The sequence below is a fragment of the Salvia hispanica genome, chromosome 5 (assembly GCF_023119035.1).
Source record: "Salvia hispanica cultivar TCC Black 2014 chromosome 5, UniMelb_Shisp_WGS_1.0, whole genome shotgun sequence".
NCBI classification, from domain to species: Eukaryota; Viridiplantae; Streptophyta; class Magnoliopsida; order Lamiales; family Lamiaceae; genus Salvia; species Salvia hispanica.
Genome location: NC_062969.1, coordinates 25,696,102 through 25,716,407, shown reverse-complemented (window position 1 = coordinate 25,716,407; position 20,306 = coordinate 25,696,102). Strand labels below are relative to the sequence as shown.

General features: G+C 34.8%; 1 protein-coding gene across 4 annotated transcripts; it reads left to right on the top strand.

The window, feature by feature from the left end:
* The first annotated feature begins 8,012 nt into the window (after nucleotides 1-8,012).
* LOC125190464 (actin-related protein 2/3 complex subunit 2A-like) lies at nucleotides 8,013-18,224 on the top strand. 4 transcript variants are annotated; one of them, XR_007170916.1, is made up of 12 exons: nucleotides 8,015-8,206; nucleotides 8,580-8,725; nucleotides 9,311-9,377; nucleotides 9,603-9,810; nucleotides 13,328-13,497; nucleotides 13,809-13,886; nucleotides 14,453-14,585; nucleotides 14,664-14,755; nucleotides 16,622-16,678; nucleotides 17,574-17,645; nucleotides 17,759-17,885; nucleotides 17,979-18,224. XR_007170916.1 is itself a non-coding variant. In XM_048087784.1 (12 exons), the coding sequence occupies exons 3-12, from the start codon at nucleotides 8,664-8,666 to the stop codon at nucleotides 17,795-17,797; spliced, it is 978 nt and encodes a 325-aa protein (XP_047943741.1). In that variant the 5' UTR covers nucleotides 8,015-8,206; nucleotides 8,321-8,392; nucleotides 8,580-8,663; the 3' UTR covers nucleotides 17,798-18,224. The 4 variants fall into 4 exon arrangements, 2 of the variants coding, with proteins under 2 accessions (XP_047943741.1, XP_047943740.1); XM_048087784.1 differs by adding an exon at nucleotides 8,321-8,392 and having other exon boundaries at nucleotides 17,759-18,224; XR_007170917.1 differs by having other exon boundaries at nucleotides 8,013-8,206; nucleotides 14,442-14,585; nucleotides 17,759-18,224.
* The last annotated feature ends 2,082 nt before the right edge of the window (nucleotides 18,225-20,306 follow it).

Here is a 20,306-nt window from a genome sequence, read left to right as displayed (position 1 = left end):
ATGCCATGCCTATGTTTGTTTTAATGTGATGTTGGATATGCTTATACGAATTCGGGTCTGAGTATGGGCCGCAAGCCCTACTGCAGCCTGTGTACACGATGGGATCGGGAGCCGTCCTTGCTAGTCGGCCGGTCTCGTGGGCGAAAAGTGTGGCCACACTTTCGTCGCACCATGGAATGATTGTGATTTTGATGAGAAAATGGGGGATTATTTTGACTGGCCAGTCTATGAAAATATATTTTGTGATACTCGTGATATTTCTCTTTTAACCGCTTAAAACTCGAGTTCACTTGGTAAGGTTTGCCGCAAGTAAAATATATTCCCAAAGGGTTTAGCAATCCTTGGGGCTAAGGTGTAGTAAGGACTATGCTACAGAAATGTATCCAAAGGCCACGAGTTTCTGTCATTCCTCTAGGGTTTAGTTATCATCTCTACTAGAGAGTAGTATTACGCGATAAATTAAATGTACGAATATTCCAGTTTAATGTATTTTTTTAACTCAGTAATGTACGATATACAAACTGTAATGCATTTTTTTCTGAGATGTTTTGGTGTTATTTGTTGGTATTGTATACAATGTCTGAGATTGGCAGGATTATATTTTTTTGGTGCAAGTTAAATTCATTCCCTAAGTGTTTAGCAATCCTTGGGGCTAGGGTGTAGTACGGTCTAAGTAACACAACCATTTCCTAGGCAGCGAGTTTCAGTCATTCATCTAGGGTTTAGTCTTATATCAGCTAGGGATTAGTACTAAGCGATAAATTTAATGTAAGAATACTTCAGTTTAATGTGTTTAATATACTCAGTAATGTACGAATAATTCAATATAATGTATTTGTTTTTACTTAGTAATGTACGATGTACAAACTGTAATGCATAATTTTTAGAGATGTTTTGGTGTTATTTGTTGGTATTGTATACAGTGTTGGTTGTACGTGAATGCATAATTTTTCTGCGATGTTTTGGTGTAATGCATAATTTTTCTCCAGACTTGAAGCCAGTCATCGGTCAAAAGTTCTATGAAAGAGCAGGTTTTCGGTGTTGTGTTAGCGTAAGGGTGTATCCAACTGATCAGGATGAAAATCCCAACTAGCTGAGAGTCGTTGGCACGACAACCTAAACCTGGTATCAACCTCAACCCACTTCTACTGGCTAGTATAGTGGAGGTAAGGGTCGAATCCCACAGAGATGGACACGTTAGGATAATCGTGGTGATAATCTGGACGGTTTTGGTTAGCTACCACGCTTTGGGTTGAGACTCTACTTAGACAGGAATTAAATGTGATACTCTACTGACTGGTGGGTGTGAAAGTGATCGACATGTGGCTGTGTACGTGAGAATGGGGGACAAGGTGTTTTGGAGACATGTGGAAAGTAAAACGGTTACTATAAAAGGTAATATGGAATAACATAGAATATGTGGTGGTTGGGTGGCTACTCTGACAGGTCTGTAGAATACCAACTCAAAAGCAAAAAGTAACTAAAAAGTAAAAGTGGTCCCAAACTTGGGTGTGGATGTTGTCTTCTCCAACAAGCATACACCAAAATCAAATAAACTCAGATTCCATGGATAACAATTCAGATTAACAACTTTACAAACCAAATCTACCGATTAAAACACTTAAAACTCGAAGATAAACAAACGAAATTAGAAGTTACGCATACTGGACTACATGCAAGGTGACAGAATCTACGTAAACTCAAACTTCGCACTTAATCACTTTGAAAAAACAAAATCGGAACAAACAAAACTTAACTACAACTCAGATCAAGCAAAACAGAATGAAACCATGTTTTGACGCTTCAGAAATTATAGCAATAACCAAATCTAAGCTACCTACGCAGAATGAAATAGATTCGAACCAAAAGAAATGCATAAAACAAACTTCATTACCAAAAGCGTTTGGATCTCAACAAAATACTTCAAAAGGTAACAGAGAGCTAAGTTATGCAACAGATCCAATGAAAGAAAACAAGCAAAAATTTAAACTAAGAAAGTGATTAAAGATTGTTTTGCCCCTCCGGGCGAAGAAACTGCTACTACTACGAGATGAACTGGTTGGAACGATGGACGGTGATTCTCCGGTGGACGTTTGGAACTTCAGGTGACCATGGCTGTGGCGAGGAATGAGAAGACTTGGACAATGCTGGAGGAACTGATTTTTTCCGAGAGAGAATTCTAACTAAGTTAGTGACCGAACGGCTTCTCTCTCTCCAAGTGGCTCCTTTTATGGGGAGGCTTGCCCTTATTTTTAGGGTAGACTTACTTCGCGAAATGAGTCATTTACCCTTGTTTGTGGTTGATCATCCAAGCAATCCTTTTCCTCTATCTCGAGCCTTCTTTCTAGCATGCATTCTGGTCAGTATTGCACCCTTCTAGCGCTCTTTTCACCTGAGTTGTCCGAACCTTCTCCTACTGACTTGGACCCTTTTCCTGCACACTTAGCAACTTCTTTGCGGATAATACATGTAAATCATGACGTACTGACCAGTAACCAAGGCCTAGAATACGACTTATCATTCTTCTCCGAAGGAGGAGGACAGGTTATATTATCCAGGAGTTCAACGAGGTTCATAACCATTATATGGTTGAGGTTCAATATCAACACTTTATGACACTTAATCGAAAGTTGGATGATGTACATCACAAATTCATTCTTGATTGTTCGAAGGTTATTATAGGCCCCACACTTACCTTCAAGGCGTTGAAGGAAATTCTCGGTGGATTTGAACTTGTTGGTTGCACTGTCAGGGATTTCAGGAACGCTTCTCGAGACGTCAAAGCATACGCACATGGCTTCGACGTACAAATGGTGTTGGATGATATGACTAAGAAGAAGGAAATGTCGGGGCGTTCACATATCACTATGAAGTTAACGCTAGTAACCAGTTGGTTGCTCTGTTTTGGTGCGATAGTTTGATGAAGAGAAATTACCATATGTTTGGTGATATTGTAGCTTTTGACTCGACCTACAATACAAATAGGTATACATTATTTACAATTAAAATTTAATTGTAATTAGTGAAGTCTAATTAGTTATATGAATATTGCAGCTATAGCATTCTCTATTGGGAAGTTCAGCTGGATGGCAGTCTTGCTTACTAGTGCTGCTGTTGCTTTCTGAAAATAAAGGGTCGTTACATTTATTCTTATTTCACATATCCATACATATTTAATCATGTTTATTTCATTGTATTTTTTGCTATATTATAGATCATCTGTATAAGTAATGCGAATCGACATGTAGTCAGCTAGCTCATTGATGTACAAAATAAAAAAATAAATAAATAAATAAATATTTTTTTATTTAGAATATTAGTATATATTATACAGGAAGAATTACCTAAAATATCTTCAATAACATCTTCTAATACAACTATATAATATGGATATGAAGCTATTTCATAGAAAGAATAAAAGAAAAATGGCCAAAACTTATGACTTAGTCATTCTTTTACTTCTTATTTCTACTTTTTTTTCTCGCTTTATTGCAATTATTATTATTATTATTATTATTATAATCCATGTTTTACAATATATCAAGCTTTCTTATTGTAATATTAATAATAGTTTTAATTCTTTTAACTTTTTATAATAATTTTACGACTAATATGACAAGATAAAAATCATGAAATGGACAGTCCAAAAATAAGAAGCTCATTCTTACGCAATAATCGTATAAATATCAAACTACCCCAAAATTTCCACAGAAATAACGTCTCTCACTTTCCAGTAACTTATAAGTTTCCCCTTCAATAAATTGTGTTATAAGAATAGTGTAATAGTTACATACAATATCATTGTCCAATAAGACCTCGTTTGTTTGACAGGAAAGTAATGATAATAGGAAAAATGATTTCTGGGAATATGATTACTAACAATATGATTCCCAAGAAATATGAATAATGTGTTTGATAACATATCAGGATTTCTATGAAACCAATATTTATATTTATAAATTAAAAAATATACTATTAAATACTCAAATAATTAAATCAAATAATCTTAATTTCCACTAATAAAAGACCTAGAAATATACAGTGCATTAAGATGTGATATTTGTCTATATATTGGTGTATAAAAACTCTTAAAAAAGGTAATAATAGTTTTCTCCATAGCTCTCAACTTTACTGTATTAAAACGCCATCAACAACTAATTTCATGAACAAGAAAATTTCAGTAATAGAGAATAGAAATATATCAACTAACAATTTAAGTTTCCAACAATTTTGCTGAAGATTGTAGACTATGGGAAACAATTGTGTGAATTTGCAAACTCGAATGAGAACTTGGAAAAATAGTTATGAATAGATAGATAGAAAGAGAGGTGAATGAGAAAGGATTGGAGACATTCCAAGAGAGAGATGAGATATCTGAGGAGCAGTGGAAGCGGAGCGGATCTCCTACTCCAACAATCTTATACCATTCCTACTTCAATACTCATAACCAAATAAAATAATCTTATAAACATGTAAGTGATGATGAGATTATTTATTTGATTGTGAGTGTTGAAGTACTAATGATGCATGATTATTGGAGTAGGAGATTCGTTTCGGAGTGGAAGAGAACAATTTTTTTAATTTTGGAGAAAAAGAATACATAGGTTTATTAGAGGAAAAGGAATCCTTAAATTACTACATAACTTTCCCTGATTTTAGGATTCACTTTCCTTTCCTATATTTCCTTAAAATTTCATCAAACAGAGGAATTTAATAATAGAAAATCATATTACTATCCACATTTTTACCAAACACATAAATTTAATAAATGAGAATCAGATTACTTTCCCAGTCCACAATCCATATCAAACAAACATGGCCTAAGAATATAACATACTATCATTCAAATTTTGTAAAATAAGATTTTTTTTTACAAAGGTATAGTATATGTATAAATTTTGAAAAATCAATATGCAATATTAGGGTATAAAATGGACATATGAATATATTACAGAGAAAGATGAAACTCTTAGAATGAACATTCTTTCTCCAACTTTATTTTCATAATTCAATAGATTTATCTTTATGTTAATTTTTAGTAAAAAATAGAGTCTAAATTTAAAAATTCATCGATCTACTTTTTCATTTAAAAAGGTGCTTTAGTAATATTTTTTATATTTATTTAATTTAAGGGCATATACCCTGAGGTATGTAATCAAATACTAACTAATTTACAGCAATCCCCTCTAATGATCCGTTTATACCTATCACAAATTAATTCCAACCCTCACATTCGAGTGCATGAGAGCTCATAAACTTTTTATCGTGCAAATACGACAAATCCTATAGTTTTGATATTTATATACATCATCCGTTTCCTAAAAATAGAAACTCTTTCTTTTTGGGTTCGTTTTTTAATTTTTTTTTTAAATACTAGTATATTTTATATTTTAATTTATAATAAAAATGAAGCGAATAATTTGATATTCGCATGAGACATGGAAAACAGGTCGAGGAGTCGAACTCAAAACGTCATTTATCATTTATCATTTTGTTATTTAGTTTCCTTTTAATTTATGGGCGAAAATACTATCACAATTATCTTGGGAAAAAAACATCTTCTCCAATTTAAAGACCAAAAATATTAGACAAAAATAATATAGAATTTCACAAACAAAATAAATCCGGTAAAAAGAGGGCAACAAACCAACAACAAAATGAAGTCGAAATAAAAAATAAAATCTGAATGTATCATGAATCGACAACCTTACTTACACAACGATGGAGATAGACGACAATTCTGCCGGAGGCAAAGAAAGATAAGATCGATGATCGATTTTGGAGGGTTTACAATTTCGTTTGAAGCCTAGGACTACAATTTTGATAAGTTGGTATTTTTATAGTAGTAGTAATTATTACTATTTGTGTCCAGCTTCTAAAGCAGTTAATTTAAGGGCAAATTGCCCTAAATGTCATAAACTTTTTCTATTTTTCGATTTTTCCCACGAACTAAAATTTTGGCGTATAATGCTATGAACTTTATCGGGTTGTTGGAATTTCCCATTTGACCCGACCCTGGTTAGAATTTGTGGTTTCGATTTCAATTTCATTTCTTTAGAATAATCACTTTAGCTATTGTCGCCTTGTGGAAAAATTGAAGGAATCATTTCTCGGCAGTTCTCTTTGTGGGAAGCCTCTTGACATCATGTGCCCTGAAACTCTGGCTATTGCCGCCGGTGGAAGCACATAAAATATCAAAATGCAAAAGCAAAATTTGTTGATTCTTGTCATAGGAGATTTTTTATTCAAATATTTAACAGTTTCCCGCCCTTATCAATCCCTTTGTTCTCTGTCAATTTATTCATAAAACTCTTAAAAATCACAAAAAATATATTTACTGAAAGATGAGGTTTTGGTGATTTTTACTTCTTAATCATTATTGACATAACATTGATCACACGATATTGCTTATGCTCTACTTTGATTTATCAAAAGGTGCGGGTTTTTCGTAATCCAAGAATCATGATGTCTTGGGTATTGGTGATTAATATCTTGCGGTGCTAATAATATTTTGTTGCATTGAAATTAAGTGTTGGTAGAATCCAGTTTGATAGTATCGAGGTATTCGGAAAAAGATTTTATTATTCAGAAACCTGTCCGTTTGAAATTTATTCCACGAATATTAAATGAAGTTTTTGAACTAGACCATTCTTAAAATGAGATATTAATTAATTGAAGTCAAATGACAAACTCACATTAATTAATTGATATTTATATCTCAAACACGGTAAATAATAAATTAAAGAGAAAGCTCGGATAACTCATAATTTGGGATTTGACGGATATTCAATATTATTTTACTATAGCTGTTGATAACAATATTAGTAAAACTCAAACAAGCTTAGGTCAAGTCCAACCTCCATAGATACCAAATCCGACCCTTCTAAAATGTAGAAATTCATGATTTATGATTTAAATTTTCATGAGCATGAATTGTTTGCATTTTTATATGAAAATATGATGCACCAAAGAAATATTCAGTAACTTTAACCGGTAGGCCACATTGTCAACCTTTGCGAATACCTCAAATGAGCTGTAAAATCGAAAACCCGCTATTGAATGGGCCTCTGCATCAATTACAAATCATGTCACTGAAGAAACTCACTGCATCAATTCCAACCCATATCACTGAAGAAACTCGTTATATGTCGATAATGTTGTCCACTATCATTGACATTATATTGTAAAATGTTGGTGAAGGTCTTGACACTATCTTCAAATAATTCGGGTATTATGTTCAGTACCTCCACATGGTTGTCCACAAGGTTACCTCCATTTAAATCAACATGTGCACCAACATTCCTATAACATTGAAGTATTTCAAATCTATCATTTATGTTGTAAGGTGCAACATGGATTCTTAGGGTGGATGGAGGAACTATGACATTTTTGTCGATGTAGTTCTGAAGCTCTTAACGACATCAATCCAATTCGTAGGCTGAAAATGACACAGATAGGCACGCGTCCTGATCTTTATATCATGTAGTAATACATTTAGCCTCATTATGAAATCCATATTTTTTCTTTTTATTTCTAAAATATCGGTGGATTGAGCATCCATTGTCTAATAAACTTTCTTATAGGAAATGAAGTTCTTAGATTTAGTTGCAACCAACTAGTTTGTGACTTTTAGGGCAGTTTGACACCTCAGCAGCCAGATCAACTTATACACGTCAGCAGCACATTAACTTAAAAAGACATGTTGGCTTGCTTCATGGCCGGGAAACCTATCATGGAAAAACGGCGACTGAATGTAAAATTCGTGACATTATACGCCAATTCTTTAGTTTGTGGGAATAACCAAAAAATGGAAAAAGTTTATAATTTTTAAAGCAATTTGCCCATAATTTAATCCACCAAAGTATAGTAATTTAATTTTTCAAGTTAAATGATGAACTTTTCGGGCTAGCAAAATAATACGGGCGTGTAATTATTCTAAAATATGTAATCAAATACTCAAAATAATTCAGATAGGATCTGGGAGATTATAACATAGCATTACACCCATTAATTGGATTTAGCCATTTTAAGAAATAGACTAATATTGTTCCGTTCCGCCCTCACATTCTGAATCCTTAGCCACCGTCGTCTCTTCGGCTGATCTCCACCGTCTCCGTTGCCGGTGCTTCCACCTCTGTCCCCGGAGGAGGAGAGGAGGTTCTAAGCGACACACGCTAGAATGCTCATTAGTCTGTGTGCGATGGAGGTACACATTGATTCTTACTCCTTTCTCCGCCTTTAATTCAATTCAACGTTTTCCTCTCGGAAGGGAATTCAATACAAACATAGACTTCGAGAGTATCTCATTATTTGAGCACAGTACGATGCCGATCCCTTGCCACCTCGCGCTTTTTCTCTCTATTCCTCTGAATTCTCGCCACTTTCGATCTCGGTACTCATTTCACAATTAAGATATCTCGACTATTCGGTGTCTTCAAAATTTATGCTGTAATTTCTATTGCAAAATTGAATATTCGCGCACGCTATGTATTGAGCTAAGGGATTTGTTTAATTTCTTTCGGGATTGCGTATATTAAACATTTTTAACATAATATTATTTGATTGATTTTCATTTTCAGTATAAATCTTTGAATTATTGAGATCCGTGAGTGTGTTTAAACCGCCTAACCTCACAAAGGATTGGAATTAGCTGTTACAAATCGATGATCCTGTTGCAGTCGCCCTGCAGATATCTCCTGCAAGTCTTGTCTACTCGGGTTCAGAAGTATGTTTTTATCTTTTCCCCGTTAGAGTTGAAATTGATTCTTTTGGTTTCTGTCTTTTTGAGTTCTCTCATTGGTCACCTATACAGTTGTGGACTGGGTGGCTCTTATGATCAAATTTCCATATATATGTCATTAGAGTCAGTTTTCATTTTATTTGCCCCAATAGAATGCTATCTACTTCTAAGATGAGATTTTTTAGTGATGCCAAGGTATTGTCATAATAATTTCTGATAAAGCCTTGGATCTCTTAAAAGTTATCCATTTTGAATTATATGCACATGTCAAACCATGGACAATTACACAATGCGGATCCGGTTAGTCTAGTTAATTCTCACTGGTATTTATTAGGAATTACACTAGCTCATTTAGATCTTGCGTGTTATTGATTCAATCTGATATCCTAGTTACACTTCTTCTCTACTTTGATTGTTGGTGATATTAAGTGCTAATACCATTCTGTTGTGTTTCGTGTGGGTCTAACCCTTAACTTTGTTAATGTTGTTCTGAAATATTGTACAAGTGTAACACAACTTCACTATCAAGACACTTATTTATTTCTTCGCTCCTGTTATACTATTTTTCAGTCTTGATAAAGGAGTTGAATTAGACTGCCAGTGGGTTGAGTTTGATGATGTCCGCTACCATATTCAGGTGATGCATATACTTCTAGACGCTTCCGAAATCATTGCCTTCATCTACACAATCTACTGATAGAAACTGTTTCTATCAATTTTAAGTTTTTAGATTGTTGATAATTACATGTCTTGTTTGGATTATTATATTTCAATATCTTTGTATATAATGGCATAATAAACCTGTAGTGTTTCCATATTGATTTTCTATTCTTATTTTATTTACTTCATTTTTTCTTTGCAGGCAACTGTAAAGAATCCAAATCTCCTCCTATTATCACTATCATTACCCGCACCGCCTCCAGAAACTGTATTTTTTGGAGGACTTCCTCAAGGGGCTATAGAAGCTATAAAGGCAGCATATGGTGCGGTTCTACAAGTTCTTGATCCCCCAAGGGATGGTTATAATCTTACAGTGAAACTGAACCTGTCCAAGCTTCCACCAGATGAAGGTCTAGTGAGTTTCCCTTTTTAAATTATTCTTTATGAGCTTCCGTGTAGCGACCTTTATGTATTTGAAACCTGTTGTTTGGTCTTTTTTCGAGTTTTTTTTCCCTTGACTTCTATCCCTTGTTATTTCCATTTGTTTGTTTTCTCCATCTCTAACTTTTAACTTGTCTTGTACTATTGTTTAAGAACTTCCATAGACGTGGTACTTTATTTGAAGTTATAAAGATCATGTGCTTTGGTGTTTCCTAAGATTTGGTAGAAGCTGAAAAATTTGATCGACTGGCTCACAAGATGGAAAGGATTCCTGTGTGATTGCTTTTGTACACAAATTTTATTGAAGTAAATGAAGCTAGATGCCAGATGGTAATATCTATTAACTTTACCAAGTGGTCTGGCTATGATTCTAGTGAGCACAGCTTTGGCATCATACTTTAGCATAGTTAGTATATTATGAACTTATGATGCTTCTCAGTAGACTTTGTACTTAAAATTGAGCACATTGGTGTGGATATATCTGCAATATAGTGGGTCAGAAGGAGCATGCTCAATTATTAAAGCATCACTATCTCAGATCATGGATGATACTGTAGTATAGAAATGGCATAATATATAACATGCCACTGTGCTCTGGCCTGTGCATAGACACTGAAACTATAATATAATTGTTTTGTATTAAATCGGTCATGGGGGAAGTTGCTGTGTGGAAGGTGCTATGACCCATGACAATAGTTCTTGATAATTTCACCAGTTTATCGGTCAATGCCTTTTCAGTCTTCATTAGTGACCGTTCCAATGAGAAACTATTATAGGTTGATAAAGTAGTCTAAGATGTGAACTTATTGGGATGAGATACATAAAGTGACATTTCTTTACAAACTAGAAAGGGGCTCTAAGATGTGAGTTTTACTTCTAGAGAAAGGTTTCAATGCATTGTGTCACATATAGAGAAAGATATGACAGAAAGAATTGTCACATATAGAGAAAGAAGTTATTTTATATTGTTTTTGGTTTTTGGAGAAGACAGACTTCTTAGTGCTGTAATTTAAGAAATTAATGTTACAAGCCATTTACCATGAATTTTGGATTGAATTTATTCTTCCAGGTGCTTGTTCTGTCTTGAGGACTAAGTTGAAGTTGGAGTTGTTATTTTTTCAAATTTCAATTTAGAATTGTTCCATCTACCATAACAGGTGGATTATAATGACTGCCGTAACATGTTTTTCCTATTTTTGACCAAATCCTTATTTCCTGCTCTGTCAGAAGGGTCACTAGATTTGTGCTATTGATACAGATATGCATATCGCAGGATATGCATACTTAGTCAGCATTAGTTAGGATTTGATTAGATTCTATTTCTTAATTTATTTGTTTAATTAGTTAGTTGTTAGCAGATTTGAATTTTGAATTAAGTTAGTTGCATATTTCTCTCATTTTGTAAGTCTATATATTGAGGCTCTTAAATGGTGAAAACCATCTTGGAGAGATCAAGTATTGGACGAGTTTTCTCGTAGGCCTCTGCGGAGGATTAGGCCTCCTGTGTGAGGATTTCATTTCATCGTTTTTTCTGTTCTTTCACATTCAAGTTCCATAATAAAAGTGCCGAGAGTTCTCCTTTCCATATTGCTGTCATTTCATTCATTGAACAGACTGTGTTCGGTTCCATTTCCATCGTGTTCAAAATTGTGTTCATTTCTGTGTGAATTAATTTATCAAGCATTTGACAGCCTTTACCTCCTAAGAATTGGTGCGGTGAACGATGGTGCCTCCGCGTACCACAGACACCCGTTTAGATGGTTTGGAGAAGGTTGTCGGCAATCTAGAGAAGAGGACGAAGACGTTGACCACTGTGGTCAATGAATTGAAAATTCAATGCCTGAAAATGGACGAAAGTGTATCGGCGCTGGGGTCTCAACTCGAGTGGTTCAGGGCAGAAATGCGGGCTGCCTTCTTTTACGGGAATCCGAACAGCACTACTGGTTCGTTCCCTAAAGTTTCGTCTAACGGGCACGGCTCCAACATGAAAATTTCAGGTGGCACACCACCAATCACAATCCCCACATTCGACGGCTCCGATGCGATCGCGTGGCTCGCGCAGGCTGATCAGTACTTCCTGGTGTCAAAAATTCCACTGGATCATCGCGTGAGTGTTGCCATGGAAGCCTTGGCAGGCCCGGCCGTACCATGGATCCAACTCCTTATGCGACGAATTCCCACTCTATCTTGGGACCGGTTTGCGCAGGAAATGATGAAACGTTTTGGTGATTCAGAAGCATGGAAACCCAAGAGCGTTGTTGTTCGCCAGGAGATATCAGCTATTACCCCGTCTGCAATCCACACTGATATCGACATTAAAGCGATCAATAGAGTGCCCCTGCTCTTGGCAGTTCAACAGCCTATTCCACCTCCAGTTTTGGTGCCTCTACCATCTCCTCCTAGTCTATCTACACCAGCAACTACACCTACACTAGCACCAGTGACAACACCGCTGTTGTCCACCTCCAGCCCTTACATTATGCAGTTTCAACCTCCATTCTCTTCCTTGCTGCGATGTTTAGTTTCCGCTGCTAGCCAGCAGTCTACGCAGATGATGGTTTCCTTTCCGGGCTCCCCACATGCATCAGTTGCCGTTCCATTCTCCTATCTTGTCATGTTGCGATTCCTTTATATAATGGGCCATTTGCAATGGTTCGATGCTCTGGCTACTTACCGAAAGCATGAGTTTGAGCCTCCACCGAACAAAGTAATTGGTTTCAATTTTGAGCTCAACCTTGAGGGCAAGGTTGTTTCGAGAGTGAGGCAATTGATACAGATATGCATATCGCAGGATATGCATACTTAGTCAGCATTAGTTAGGATTTGATTAGATTCTATTTCTTAATTTATTTGTTTAATTAGTTAGTTGTTAGTAGATTTGAATTTTGAATTAAGTTAGTTGCATATTTCTCTCATTTTGTAAGTCTATATATTGAGGCTCTTAAATGGTGAAAACCATCTTGGAGAGATCAAGTATTGGACGAGTTTTCTCGTAGGCCTCTGCGGAGGATTAGGCCTCCTGTGTGAGGATTTCATTTCATCGTTTTTTCTGTTCTTTCACATTCAAGTTCCATAATAAAAGTGCCGAGAGTTCTCCTTTCCATATTGCTGTCATTTCATTCATTGAACAGACTGTGTTCGGTTCCATTTCCATCGTGTTCAAAATTGTGTTCATTTCTGTGTGAATTAATTTATCAAGCATTTGACAGCCTTTACCTCCTAAGAGCTATTCATCTGAGGAGCTATTGTTTTGTTTAAGTTACTGTGCATCTTAATATTTCTATAAATTTCTTGCATATTGATATCTAAGATTCTTGTCCATGAATTTTGATTAATTTTGGTGATCACATATTCATAATTGCTAGTGTCCTCCACTTTTAAAAATGTTCTAATGGATCTAATATAGGCATACATATAACATATGTGTTTTTATTTTGTATTTGTACACTGGGTTTTTCATCTGATGTGTCTGCTAATTTTCTGTAGACCATAAGCAAGCATTCCTGGTAAAGATCGCTTCTGTAAGAGAACTAGTACAGGGTGCGCCATTGAGAGCGGTATTTAAGCAACTACTCTTGAGGGGTGTAAAGTCTGACTTAAACAAGATTATTTCACTTGTGCATCGGCCAAATGAATCATTTTTTGTTTTTCCCCAGGTCAATTTTCTGAACCTCTTTTGATTTGATTGTTTTACTCAGTTGAATAGTATATTTGATGGTTATCAATTTGAGCTCATTGTCATGGAAACTTTTGTATGTTTTGGTTTGACCTCAGCTATGAGTCTATGACATACTTGTTTATCTGCACATGTTTCAGTAACATATATTGATTACCAAAACATGCAATTTCAAACCATACTGGAGCTATCTTAGGAGCTGTTCTAGCTCGTGTGATATTTAGGTGCTTAAATGTAATGATACATATGTTAGCAAGAAGAGACCTGAGTAACATATGAATTTTTTTGCAGGCGGATAAGGTAACTGTGATTTTCCCCATGCGATTCAAGGATTCCATAGATACAGTTCTTGCCACTTCTTTCCTTCAGGTACATGGTTTGACACTGGGAATATATTCTTCCATGAATCTTTTCCAGTTTCACCTTCTTTGCTTTGTTCTTACTGTCAATAATCAATATGCACCTTTTCCTCAGGCCTCTGGAATGATTGATGATTGAAATAGAACTGACATCTTAAATACTCATGTTGTTAATGTAAAACCTTTGTTTTTCTCCTCTCTTTGTAGTTTTTTATTGGTTGGAAGTTGCATTTTTAGATGGAGGCTTATGCCCAACTAATATTCGAGTAAACTGTTATATATCAGGGACACAAAAGTATGAAATCTTCTGTTTTCATTTGCATGAAAATTGATGGAAGTGCTATCGAGTTCTCATTTATATGTTTATATTACCACAATAAAGTTAATTTGTTTTTTTTTTTTTTCATTCTGGATCGGAAAGGGTTTCTTGATGTACCCTTTTCTATATTATGTTTGGGTGTATGTATTTGAAATGCTTAGTTGCTTGATTGGAAAATATCCCCTAAGAAGGTTCTCATGCTAGCTAGCTTAGGAATTATGTTCTTTCAGCTCACCCATAATTTAGCAAACATTCAGGAGTTTGTCGAAGCAAGGAGAACCGCTGGACTTAATAACGCCCCTCCTTGTCTGTGGTCATCTTCCCCCCCTAAGGAGTTGGAAGGTTGTCCAGATGAAGCATTATCAGCAAATGCTGGATTTGTCAGCTTTGGTAATTTCTTTGTCTCGAGTTGATATATATTCTAATTTTCTAATTTATGGGGATCTCATATATCCACCTGTTGAACAGTTATTTTTCCTCGCCACGTGGAAAACAGAAAGCTGGACAGAACCGTTTGGAGTTTATCGACATTTCATGCTTATGTCAGCTATCACGTCAAGGTGAGAAGCTAGGCATTCCACAAGTTCTAAGTATTAATTTAAGGTCGCTTAGTTTCTTATGACTATCATGCTAGAGGAGATTGTATTTTCGGCTGAAGGACTAGGCCTGAAAAAGAAAATATTACTCCACATGGAATCCAATAAAATTGAATAAAAAAATGAGTGGATGGGTTTTGAAACATATTAGCTAGGTGGGAAGATTAAAGTATTGTGGTAACTTACATATATAGCCACTTCAAAAAGAAGTTTCCTTTACCTCCCAACTTTTTAATCATAGAAATTTAGCTAGTTGGTCCCTGATATCAGAATTTGATATTAAAGAGAAAATTATTATCTTATTAGTGCAAAACATAAAAAATAAATTGTCCGAAAATAGTTTTCTGAAGTGTGTTCCTTGAACTTTGGGTATTTCTATCTGTTTACGTCTTAGGGGTCATGTCATTTGCCTGATTGCAATATTCAAGTGTTAAAAGTAAAAAAAAATACTCTCCAAAACCCTTCAACAAGATTTTATTTCTGATGTTCCAAATTGGTGTTTTCATGTGCTGCCATCTCCATTCCTTGGTTTACAGATTATTTTGAGGCAGTCATCACAATCTTTGGTGTTCTTTCTGCATAGCTAACCAGACATCCATCACTACCTCATTCTCATCGTAAAGCAGTTCATTCTCCACTTGACTATTTTAGCTCTCTTGTTGAGTCATGAGTCCTAATATTCTCCTTTAGAATCTCTGTCCAGGAGAATGATATTCTCCTTGATAAGTTGAAAAATCATCATAATTCAATCTGATACATTCCCTTTATAGTTTCAATTATTTCTTCTAATTTGGCATTGCCATATGATCTAGAAATTCTTTTGAAGCCAAGATAGTGGGAAATGATCATGTCTCTGCCCAAAAGTTTACAGTTTTCTATTCCTAAATTCTGCATTTTTATCAAAAACACATGCTCCTCTCCTCCAGGGCACAATTTTTTCTTCTTATTTTAGAGACAATCATCATATGAACACCTCCTTAGGGAGTTATGATTTAGTTTTTTTTGGTGGATAAAAATCAGAAGTTTTAAAGGCAGCTTCACGGTGGACTCGAATCTGAAACCTTTGTCCTCAGACATTTTCCACTCTACCACTAGGCCAACACACATGTACACTTATGATTTAGCTTTGTTCTTGCATATCACGCTCTTCAGGCCAAGCGGTTAATTATGCGCGTAACGGCGTAAGTATGGTGATATTAGTATATGTGGCCCTTAGTAATCTAGTTTGAAATCCATGCCTATAAAAGAATCTCCATGTAACTAAACAAAGTATTGTGGGGGTAAAAGTGCTTAATGTTGCAGTTAGTACTTAGGCTCCATATCAACCTCTGCATTGAATTGATCACCAACTGAAATTATCATGTATTGATACTGAAGTAAGTATCATTTTTGTCTGTCTCCTAATTGTTTGATATGGGGGTTGAACTTGATTTCAGTAAATATAATAGTTCAAAAAGTCTACATTTTACATTAATATAGTATACTGGAGTAGGATTTTATTTATGAAAGGGATGTGTTACAATGATTAGCCTAAATTGCAATAGATTTAAGTTCTATGGAGCATGAAGGTAAGTCTTTGGCCAATCTTCTGAATCTAAGTTGCCAAAACGAATTTTATTTGAGATTAAGCAAAACAAATAGCTAGCAGGGTATGATAGACCAAAGAACTGCTTATGAGGGTCGCCAGTGACCTAACCATTGATATAGTTGATAATTCCTAGAAGTGTGGTCTGCAGAATATGCATGAGAGAATAACCCTGTAGAATGTACTTTATCTTTAGCAACTTGGTCTTACCTTGCAATCTCTGAGACTCTGCCATGTTCATGCAGTGTTCGGAAGGTTTCATGCATACAAGGATGAGACGTCGGGTGGAGACATTGATAGAGGTTAGCAATGTTAATTTGCTTCTTGATTAGTTTTTAATTCGATGAATGATTTCTTTGCTGGGTTTCCCATACCGAGCTTTGCGTATTAGTTATTAGGTGCTAAACTAAATAGCAAACAGGCACAAAGCAGTTAGGCAACAAAGAATTCAGCTTTGTTTTGACTGAAATTTTGGTTCGCATTTCATAATAATACCTTAATTTCCATGCAGATACCCAAAAAATTCTCTTATAACATAGTGCTTTGAAGAAAATCAAAATGAGATATATAGATCTTCACAGTTCACAACAGTTTGTGTGTAGCTGGAATATGATTATAATGTGTTTTTTTGGATCTTCCATGGGGCATTTTGTACCTCAGTTTATGGATCAGGATGGAATTGAACTTCTGTTAGTTATAGCTTGAGGAGCTTACATGCGTGAGTAATTTACTTTAATCATCATTGTGTAAATGTATAGGAGATATTAACCTTGTAATGTCTAATCCTTCAATCTGAAAAAGAGTTGTCATGTAATGGTCCTTGTAGAAAGGGCAGACAGTCTGTTTAGGCTCCGTTCTCTGTACATGGTCTCTGTCTGTCAAATTATGCACTCAGTTTAGGTATGACACGTGACCTTAGATACTTTTAGTTGGAATGAGAAGCTGTCCTAGCTTCAGCATCAACTTACAAAGATCACATGCTTACCAGAAGAAAGGAAATATGTTTTAGAACTCGAGTGCAGTCGCATCTTGCATCATTTTCACACTGTTAAATAGTTATCCATGTCAGTCTAACATTGTTTTCTGTCGTTGCTTCTTGTTTGCTTTAGTATGCATAGGGAAATGATCATTGGCATATCTGCCAAAACTTGTGTGGTTTGTATCTCATTCTTAGTTTTGCATCTCCATGTGATTCAGGCTCTGGATCGTGCCAAACCAGATTCAGAGAAAGCTAAGAATACCGAACAGGCTAGATCCTTCAAAAGACTGGTACGTAGATCCTTCAAACAACTGATATGACATGGGGCACGTATATAATCCACCCTGGTTTTCAGTAGTGTGCTAATTAAATTCCTACTCGTATAACGTTATTACCTATACAGAGTATCAAGGACGGCCGAAGCAACTCCAATGTAAAGTGAGATGTGCTCAGCCTGAGAGATGCATGTTAGCGAACCGGGTTATAGGAAAAAAGAGCAGGGCGACCTCTACCCGTGCTAATTGAGCCAAGTCACGAAGCACCTGTTGTTTGTATATCATAGAAGTTTTGCAATATTCTTGGACACGGGATGTTGAATTTCTTGCATTGATTTGTAAATCCAGTTCCCTATCCATGGTGATGTCACAGCTACAACCATGAGGTGCTGAAACCAGAGTGAATGTGTGTCTGAGCAGCAGGGAGCCGAAAGGGTATTTCTCTTTAGTTGCTTTCAAGCTTTAACTGCGTTTTAGTCTCTTTTTATTTGCTGTTGTATGTACGTTGCAGATGAAGTTAAGATCGATGGATGTTTTCTCACAATTTGATCTTTAGAGAGTCAAATTTAGAAAAAAGAAAAAAGTTTAAATCTAGGAACTTCATCTTTTACTTTTCCTTTTCCTTTTCGTCAATTGATTAGTTGAAATTTAATCATTCATAATTTATTTCGATGAAGATGTACTATATGTGATTGATTATTTGTTGGTCCGCCCTTTGGAAAAATTACAACACCGGCACGACTTTTGTCACATAATAAAACCAAACTTAGAATAATACTCCCTTCATCCGCGAATAGGAGTCTCATTTGTTTCTGGTATGGGTTTTAAGAAAAATTAAGGAAAGTGGGTGGAAGAAAGTTAGTGAAATAAGAGTCTCACTTATATATATCAATTTTAAATGATATGTGAGTGAAATGAGTTAGGTGAATGTGGGGTCTCTTTACCATTTATGGTAATTATGAACCGGGACTCTTATTCGTAGATGGGCCAAAACGGAAAAACGGGATTCCTATTCACGGACATTTCATCGGCCTCTGACCCTACGGCATACGCATCTCCGACCCCATCTCACGCAGTGTGAATGAGATTCGGCAGAGGGAAAGAAAGGAAGTGAGGGAGGGCAACGTATGAAATACGGCGACGGCAGCAGCATCGTGGCAAGGGAGGCGGTAGTCGAGCATGAAAAGGTGGAGTTAAAGTTAAACTCAGAAGAGGGCTTTTCGATTTTTTTCCGAAGAGATAACTTAGTGATGTCATTATTGTTTTTCCTTTCCTCACTAGAATTAAATGAATAATAGTATATGGTGTCAAGAAAGAGACGTGACCGCATAATTTATCTAAGATTAAGAGATTAAATATCTTGAAATATCTAATTGTAGAATGGGCTAGGAACTTTTCTTTTTTATTTGTACTCGGAAGTTCATTTAATATATATTCAAATCTACAATTTCAATTAATGTTAGTGTTATTTTATATATCTAAAATCAACTTATTTAAAATAAACATGTAATTTAATAATTATAGAATAAAATAAATGTTTCTTAATTTCTTCTAATTTTAGTTTATAGTTAAGCTTTCAACCTTATTATTCATATTCAAATTTCAAAATTAGGGATATTGTAAATTATACAACCTCCGTCCCATAATAATAACACATTCTGAGACGACACAAATATTTTAATATGAATTAGTAAAATAAAAGAGAGATAAAAATAAAAAGTAATTATCTATATTATTGTTACTAGAAAATGAGACTCGCCTCAAAAAATGAGAAAAATAATTTTAAAAATAGAGGTATCTATTTTAAAGGTCACACAACAAAATTGTCTATTTTTATGTGATGCCGTGAATATTTATTTTTATAATTATCGATACGAATTATTTAAATTAAAATATATACTATTTATATAAATAATTATTTTAATTATTTATTATCTGGTTAGACTCCACGATATTTAGTTTATGGATCCGCTTTTTTCGCCGGATTTAACGCCGACCCATTGGGAGTGCTCTAAGGTTTAATTCTTGTGTCAAGATTTCTAGACTTGTTAATCAGGCTGTACTGGCTGGGCACTAGTAAAATGAAGTGGGCTTGGACTGGATTCTATGCTTAAAATGAGCTCCAATTAGATTGTAAACCCTACACAGCCCAACCCTGGATCGGTTTAGATGAGCTTGCAACTATTAATTCTATTTCAACTCTAATTCTAATCATGCTTATCATAATTATTTATATTTTTCAAAGTTTCTCTTTATAATTAGATTTTAAAAAAATATATGAATATATATGTAAAAAAACAAGAATATTAATGATTGTTATTAGTATTTTCGCAATAAATATAGCAGTATTAAGTAGATCTTATTAAATCTTAAAATTATGGATATTAGTTTATTATTATTATCATTATTATTAATTAAAAATTAAACAAAAAATCTTACTTCAATGATTACATCAATTATTATATCAATTAATTAATTTTAATTGATTGATTAAAAATTCCTGATAAATTTTCTATTAATTGATTGATTATAAATTCCTGATAACTTTTCTTCATATTTTATATGTATGATATTCCTTATCGAAATTATATTATCAAAAATTATAATCACAGCTTTCGTCACAAACATACAGGCCAATATAATTCACCTCGTAAAAAAGTTTTGCGTTTTTCACTG

Bases quoted from the DNA above. Each gene is read 5' to 3' on its own strand.
- LOC125190464 (XM_048087783.1), top strand. From the start codon at position 8,664: ATGATCCTGTTGCAGTCGCCCTGCAGATATCTCCTGCAAGTCTTGTCT. The intron at 9,811-13,327 runs GTCTAGTGAGTT...AATTTTCTGTAG, and splicing joins CAAGCTTCCACCAGATGAAG to ACCATAAGCAAGCATTCCTG. The intron at 16,679-17,573 runs GTTAGCAATGTT...CATGTGATTCAG, and splicing joins GGGTGGAGACATTGATAGAG to GCTCTGGATCGTGCCAAACC.